The 7,988-nt window shown below is 62.4% G+C and overlaps 1 protein-coding gene across 1 annotated transcript in view; it reads right to left on the bottom strand.

Annotated features, from left to right (window-relative positions):
- The window catches only part of OVOL1 (ovo like transcriptional repressor 1), a 9,577-nt gene extending 1,876 nt beyond the window's left edge, over positions 1–7,701 (bottom strand). The window contains exons 1-2 of the mRNA XM_007461982.1: positions 7,320–7,701; positions 553–770 (exon numbers count right to left, since the gene is read on the bottom strand). Coding sequence (XP_007462044.1) covers positions 553–770; positions 7,320–7,419 — 318 coding nt within the window. The 5' untranslated portion in view covers positions 7,420–7,701. The remainder of the gene's footprint in view (positions 1–552; positions 771–7,319) is intronic.
- Between the last annotated feature and the right edge of the window lie 287 nt (positions 7,702–7,988).

Consider the following 7,988-nt stretch of genomic DNA (forward strand, 5'->3'; position numbering starts at 1 on the left):
CATTCCTGTGAGCTCCTTCCTGCCTCTGCTACTGAGCAGCGAGTGGGCACTCACCAGGCCCCGCCCCAGACGCAAGGCTCTGGGATGGAAGCACACACTTGGGCGAGGCGGAGACTGCCGCCGGGCACCTGCGCAGGGAGTCGACCACCGAGCAGACTCCAGACCTCACTCTCAGGCGGCGGAGACGTAGGCCCAGGTCAGCTTGCAGAGCCAGGCTCATGCTTCCCCGCTTCTCCTAGGACTTCTGTGTAAAGAGGTGCCTCCCCTCAAGACCAGAAACAAAGCTAAACACCCCCCAGAGAGGACTCCAAAGGGTTAAGCGTCTTTGGAACCTCACTGCTTCTTCCCAGCGCATGGGCATTCTCACTTCTGACCCACTTCTCTTCTTTCCCACCCCCGTCCGTGCTCCAGTGAGGTTCACTTCTCTGCAGAAACCTAGACCCAGATCCAAGGCCAATCTCTGCTTAAGTCTCATTTGTGCCACGTCTCGTGGGCTGGACCCAGGAGGATACACGTGCCCCTGGTCGTCTGAGACAGTGTGAGGGTCAGTACCTTCATCTTGGTGCGCAGGAAGCCATGGTCCCTGCTCTGTGGGTCTGCCAGGCGGCTCGTGTCTTCGGAGGGCAGCTGGGCCACCACGCAGGGCCCTGGGGTCACACTATAGCTGGAGTCCCGAAGGCTCATGTCCAAAGCCAGGGGGCAAGAAGGGGGTTCGGCCACTGATGGCTCTGGCTCCCTGTAGGGCCGTGGTGGGCAGAAGCCTAGGCTGACTGGGAAGAGAAGAACAGCCAAGTGAGGGGCTTGGTGGAGAAAAGGGGATTGCGCGGGATTTCCGGAAAGTTCCCTGGCAGTTAGCTGGCTGGAACCTGGAGCCGCTGTCCCACCCCTTGCAGGCATGTGGCAGAGCAGGGCTGCCCCCAGCCCACTGCATGCCGCACCTCCCTCCCCCCACCCCATTAAGGTAATTACAGGTGACGCCAGCCAAGCTCCACGGCCCACAGGCCTGCCCGCTGAGTAATTTGTGTCTTAGCGGAACTGGGAGGACCAAACCTGCCCTGCCAATTATTCTTCCCGAGCTGTCTGCCTGCCCCACCTGGGCCAGTCCCTCTGGATTCCAGGCCTCATCCACGCTCCTGCAGGGACAAAGGGCACCACTGGAGGCCCTGGACCCAGGGACTCATCCCTGCCCCAGAAGGGTCCCGGTGGTCTGCGCCACTCCGGGCCTCTCTTCCAGGCAGATTTAGCTGCTGGCCGTGGGGAACGGGTGGTCCTAACCCCTCTCTCCTTCCGGGTGGTCTGTCCCTGACGTTGCAGCTCACTGGGGCTCCAGGCTCCCCACTCCCGCTGGCCCAGCTTGGCAGGTGAGCAGGCCGGGTGGGGCAGGGCAGGGAGGAGGTCAGGGAGCAGCAGGTGGATGCAGCCTAACAGTCTCCTGGGCAGCCTGCCCGGCTGTTACGCAAGCCTTCCCCAGAGCAGGGACCGCTCACTTGCTTGGTCGCTGTGGCGCTTTGAGGGCTGGGCTCCCGCCCTTCGCACGGCAGCTGCAGCGATACCAGCAATACCGGCAGCCCTCTGACACGCTGCCCCCCGTGGCAGACACCTCATGCTAAACAGGGCCGGAGAGGCCTGGCCCTCGTCCTGACTAGACAGGAGGGGGGCTCTCCCAAGTGACACAGAGGAGACAAGTCTCAAACCCCCAGAGCTGAGGCAAACAATCTAATGTTACAGTTTGGTCAGTAGTTTTCTCCCGAAGAGGCTAAGCTAGGAACATTTTCCAAGCCTCAGAAGGAAAAATCAAGAGGGGCACAGGAAGGAAAGGATGAGTGGGCTTCAGGGAGAGGGACTTGGCAGGTTGACTTAGGGTCTCAGAACCGTGAAGAAGGGCCCCTGCGCCCGCAGCCCCCAGCCGCTGAGACAGTGGACGGGGTCCCAGGGAGGGGCGGCCCCAGCAGGATGCAGCGGGCGAGGCTGGAAGCAGAGGACACACCAACGGAGGAAGGGCGAATATGAAGGCACCCAAGTTCCGGGAGAGGCCCCCGCTCTCGCCCCCTTCACACACAACAAAGTTCTGACAGGGGAAGAATGCGCCTGCCCGCCACCCAAACCCGTTCTGCTGGCACTGGCGCCGTCTGTCTGTCCGGCCGGGGACTCTAATGTGCCACCTCATTCCGGGAGTTGATTCACCAGCACCTGGCCCTGACCTGGCCTCTCTCCAAGCCCTGGACGGCTGGATGTCAGGCCGGAGCTCTCGGAGGCCCCCCCCCCCCCCCCCCCCCCCCCACAGTGACAGCCGTCTGTGTACAGGGATGGGGGCTGCCAGAGGGTGGGCGTGTCAGAGTGTTGGCAGCTTCAATTTATGCCAGATTACCAGCTATTGGAGATCGTGTCTGAGAATTCAAAACTGGATGACAATTTCCATGTTTCAATCCAGGTAGAGACAAACAGGAACCTCTACCCTCTTCTGTCTTTCAGTATCAGAGAGCGAGATCAAGGCTCCCAAAAGCTGGAGCTGGGCCGCAGAGCCTGCACACGGAGCAGCAGAGGGAGGAGTGACAACAGGTGAGGGTTAACCGGTTTGCGCTCAAACGAGTTGTCACCCTTGGCTCCGTGGCTCCACTAGAGTGGGGTCCATGGTGAGGGTTCTGAGGATCTAAGCAGGTTTAGGGGGAGACCTGTTTCGCAGGCCTGCCTCTCCCGTTCCGCAGAAGCCCTGAGATGACAGTGCTGGGGAACCGGGGACAGGGAGCGGGCCTGCCTGCTCTGCCCCTGTGCCGCTTTTCCCGAGCGAGGGGCAGGTGAGGCCGTCAGGGTGGGGACGGTTGCCTCATCCCACCCGCCCCGCCAAACCCGTCTTCCTGCCACCCCCGGAGCGTGGCCCTGCCGCCGCGCCTGTCACTGGGCGGCACCGAGCGGCAGCGAGCAGAACTGGCTGGGCCCTGATTGCGCTACTCTCTGTCCCCTAATTAGATGTTTCCGGCAAGGTGGCGGCCGCTGTGGCTACTCATCGCCCGCCCGCAGCTGAGGAGTGTGGCAAGGCCCTCTCCCTACCCCCTCAGGGGCTGCACGGGTTCCCTTTCTGTCGGCTCAACATGCCTTCACCTGGATGACATTGTGGGCATTGGGCCCAGAGCAGCTTCCCACCCGAGGCCTTCAGCAAGTCCCCTCTCTCTTGGATTGAAAGCTCCTGGCCCAAATACCAGACAGGGTGCCAGGTCCTACCCTATCCAAGGCCTCAGGCCAAGGCTGGGCACGAGGCCTGGCCCTAGGCTCTCTGGGGAGAGCGGGTGAAGCAGACGTGAGGACACCTAGCCACGGGCTGGCGCTGCTGCCGACCTGAAAGCGGTGGGGGGTGCGGGGGGGGAGCCCAGTGTGTCAGCACAGCCCAGGCTGGCGTTAGGCGGTCTTGCACCCTTATCGGGAAGGGCAGGGTCCCCTGTGTCCGTCTCCTCCGGCCCCCAGGTCAGCTAGCAGGGGCCTGAAAGGGAGCCGGTGCCAGCCAACTGGCAGAGCTGGGCAGCCCTGGAAACACAACGGGCCCATCTCTTAGCCTGTCGTTTCCATTCTGTGAACGCCAAGTTTTTCTCTCAGGCAGGATCTTTCCGCCCTTTCCCAACCGCTCCTCGTACCGCGTCCACAGTGAAGTTAACCAACCCCGTGCACCTCAGCCTCACACCAGGGCGGACGCTGCAACCGGCGGGACCGTACTGTGTTTGCGTCCTTCCTTCCCTCCCTCCCGTGCAGCATGGGGCTGGCACCCCTGTGGGACGCCACACGATACTTGCTGAGCGTGAAGAGAGTTAAAGAAGGCTGACATCAACAATGGCCGTGCTTTGCGCCCGTCCTGCCTGTGCCCAGAGGACTCGGCCTCACCTGCTCTCTTTCTGGGACAAACAGTCTGGCAGGATTCTGCCTCAGGTCACCCAAGCTAGGGACAAACAGCCTGGCAGCTTGGGTGACGGCACCCTGTGGGACAGCTAGGAGTCCCATGTAGCCCACCGTACCCATCCGTGGGCTGGCTGTCTGCCCTCCCAGCCTTGCTGCCCCAGAGAGCTCTGCAGACGCGTCCCTCACTGCCAGCACTTCCCAGGAATCAGAATGATCACCGTCAGAGGCATAATCTCTCCCCAGCTCCACTCCCTCGTGCCCCTACATGTGTACTCTGGGGCCCAAAGCTGACTTTCTCAGCCTTTCTAACTCGGCCCAGAAAGAGCTGCCCAGGTGCCCACACTGCCTAGTCAGAGCCAGGCTGAGGACGCTCCAGTCCTGCGCACCTCAGCCTGGCTGCCCCCCTGGGGTAGGCATGTGCTGATGAACTGGCAGAACGGACTGCAGACGCTCCGTCGGAAGTGGGGAGGTGGGGGGGGCGGTTTTGCGGGGGGCGGTAGGGAAGAGGCCCCAGGATGCTCATGGCTGGAGCATGTCATTCAGCTTCCAGGCCTGGTCTGCCCTCCAGTGCCTTCCTGGCCTTTTGAGCTTCCTCTCAGCAGGGGCCTGGAGAACCCCACTTCATCCCCGTTCCTCCCCGTTCCTGGAGCTTCCCCTGAGGTCCAGGAGATGGAATTTAGCCCCTGGGTACAGGGGCCTGGGTTCATCATCAAGAGAGCAGCATCAGTCCCTGCACTCCACAGTCGGTAATGACACAACGAAGGAGAAATGCCAGGGGAGATGGAGGGCAGGGGCTCGAGGGCCAAACAGGTGGCAACTTAGCCATGAACCCTTTCAGTGCTCCCGCCCACCCCTGCAGCCTTCCAGGCCCTGTGCCAACTTCCGGGCTTTTCCCTCAGCTTTGGGAGGAGAGTGAGGCCCAGGGGACTGAGCGGGGAACCTCTAGAACTGCGCCTCACAGAAGAGGCTGGAGTGCTGGCCAGACCGGGCCCTGGAGTCAGAGCTGCCAGTCCGGGGCCCAGGATCTTCAGTCAGTAAACACTTTCTTTCCAGGCGTTCTTTGCTGCTCTGAGGGTCTCAGAGGGCCCCGGCGGGAAGGTCAGACCTCAAACGCTTCATTCCCCAGCCCTCCCGGTGCCTCTCCCAGTGGGACCGGATGGGGTCAATGCTTACTTGGTCACAACGTGCTGAGTCTGTGAGGTGGGGTGAAGGAAACGTGCCCAGCCGGCTCTTAGGGTCACGGTCGGCTGGTGATGGAATGGCCCAGTCAGGGGACAGGCCACCACAAAACACACTCCCCACCCTCTAGCCATCTGAGGCACCCGAGCGTGGCCCGAGAACATTCCCTTTCTCATTTCCAAAAACTGTGGGAAAACTCTCTAGTGGGCCACATGGTTTTGAGAGGCAAAAGCTCTCTGACTTCTACTGTTTGCTTGAGCCCACAGGACTCTCCCTGGCAAACTGTCACCTGAACCTCCAGGTTAGACCCCATCCTACATCCGGGACGATCCTGCAGAGTGAGCGGCTGCCCTCACCTGGACAGCAGCGGCAGGCGGCACAGACCATCCTGTGCACCTGATGGGACAGCCCCTGGGTGCAGGTCTCCCCCGCCACTCCCACTATGGCCACCAGAACTGTGCTGGGGAAAATCACTAGGATGCAAGGAAGTCAATGATTTGAACAAACGGAATTCCTTTGTCCTTTGTAAAAGTCAACACATGATCTGTTACTGATTGGGATGTGAAATAAAACTAAAAATAACAGCACACTAGTCTCGAGCAAGGCTCCGCTCACCTTTAACACAGTCCAAGTTCGGTTTATCAGATCCCAAGGAGCAGCTAAGCAGCAAGTCAGACACAGGTGAGGGAGGAGGCAGGAGCAAGGAAGGGGGCTCGCGTCCCTCACCCCCTCACATGGCCCTTCTGGAGGTGGAACACCGATCAACTCCCCAGGGAACTTGGAGAAGCAAGAAACTATACACAGAATCCTGGGCCCACACCCTGATCCGCCTCCGGTGTGGAGGCAGCGCACTTCCCTTTCTGTCTCAGTTTCCCCACTGGGGTCATCAGGACTGCTGGCGCATTCCGACCTTTTAAGGAGGCTGTAGATAGGGGCCTAGGCACTTGAGATAAGGCTAAGCTGTGAAATACCCCACCAGCCCTGTAGGCCATAGGATCCTGACGGTCGTCAGGCCACCACTACACCCACTGTCTCCAACAGTTTATTCAGGAGAGAAACCGAGGCAAGAGCCCTCACAGGGCCCCTCGCCGCCCTTATTTCACCACTCTCCTACAGGGCCGGGGCGATGCAGGGGAACCTGCAGATCAACGGTCAAAGTCGGTTGGTTAATTACAACCTCTCCCCCGTTGGAGGCGCTGGGCAGGGTGTTCAGCGCATCCCGCGCCCCACCCGCAACGCCTGGGGAAGGGGAGTTCTGAAGGAAACTGGCTCCCGACCAAAGATTCTGTTAGGGGTGGGGGAGGACCGAAGGCGCAGAAGAGGTCTCGGGGCTAACGTGGAAGATGCCACTGGAGGAAGAAACAACTGGGGTTACTCATCCAAAGTTGACTCCCACGCTGTCAAGGCGTCTTCCGAAAATAAACTGGGTGCCCCAGCTTCCCCCGGGGCTGCTCCCTGGCTGTGGGGTGGGCTCCTTAAAACCCCTCTCAGCTCAGTGGTGTCCTCTGCAAGGTCGAAGGAGGCGCGTTTCTAACAGAGGTGAGAGCTGATCCCACCTTTGTCTTCAGGGCTAGTGGGGTGCAGCTCGGCGCCTTCCCCACAGTCTCGCGCTCCCCACAGCTCGGAGCTCCTGCCTGCCCGACCCTCACGGGGACCTTCTGGCAGCCAGTGTTGTGGGTGAGAGGGAGAGATCAATGAAGGTGGCTTCAACTCTGGGTCTTCTCTTACATTTTGCACAAATCTCAGCAGAAACTCCAGCTCGCTCCCTGCCCCCCGAAGTGGCACCGCTCCAGTGCCCTCCTCCCGCCTCATAAAAGTCCCGGCTTTCGGGATTTACGACACAAGAGTGGAGGGTTGCCTGAGCGGTGACACACCCCGTTGCTTCCCCTGCGCCGCGGCTCGGACCGGTGAAGGGGAGAGCGGCACCGCGCGGGCCCGCGCGCCTCGGACAGGCCTGCCCCCCGCCCCGCCGGGGTCCTGGGAACGGCTGTCGCCCCCACCTGGCAGCCCCCGCGCCCACGCCCGCCCCCGCCTGGCCGCTCCTTCCGCCGGCACTGCCCTCCCCTCCCCCCGCGCCCGGGGTCGGCCGCGCAGCGGGCTAACGGGGCAGCGGCGGCTTAAACATTAAATCGGGCGCCCCAGCTGCGCCGGCCGCCGGGCTCAGCGCCACTGCGCCCTGCACGCCGGCCGCTCGACGGGGCCCCGCCGCCCTCTCGGCGGCGCGGGGTTCGGGGCGCGCGGACTGGGCGCCTCACCTGGCACATAGATCTCGCCGCGCTCCTCGTCGGGGAGCTCGCTCCACTTCCTCCTGCACGTGGAGACGCACGTCTTCTTCACCAGAAACGCGCGGGGCATTTTCGAACCCTCCTCGCCGGGCACCGGCCGCTTCCGTAACTAGAGCCGGAGCCGTCCCACCTTTCCCTGGCCGGGCTGGAGGCGGGCGGGGGTGGGGGTGGGGGAGCAGGTCGGAGAAGTCGCCAAAGCGTCCCGCGTTGCGCCGGGAGGCCGTGCCCGGGACGGCGCGCGCCCGTTTCAACTCCTTGGAGCTGTCGCCGTCCTCCGTCTGAACGAGGTCCCCTTCAGCCAGATGCACTGGGCGGCGGGGGAAGCGGCAGGTATGCTCGTCCCGGCGCGACTGGCGTCCCTCGCGTCCGCTCGGGAAGTCTTAAAGTGCGAGCAGGACGGACGGGTTCACGCTTTATTGGCTCGCAGTGGCGTGTGTTGGTGGCTGGGGCGGGGAGGGGGGGGAGCTGATCTGAGCTAATTAGCTTGGAGTGGCCCGGGGAGCGACGGCGCATGCGTTGGGAAATAACGGTGACAACCCACCTATTTGTTACCTGTCGAACCGGTTTCCATTCCGCTGCCGGTGAGGTGGCCTCGCGGGCTGGGCGGGGTGGCCGGAAGGGGGCGGGGGGCGGGCGCAG

The sequence above is a fragment of the Lipotes vexillifer genome, unplaced genomic scaffold (genome assembly GCF_000442215.2).
Source record: "Lipotes vexillifer unplaced genomic scaffold, Lipotes_vexillifer_v1.1 scaffold1129, whole genome shotgun sequence".
NCBI classification, from domain to species: domain Eukaryota; kingdom Metazoa; phylum Chordata; class Mammalia; order Artiodactyla; family Lipotidae; genus Lipotes; species Lipotes vexillifer.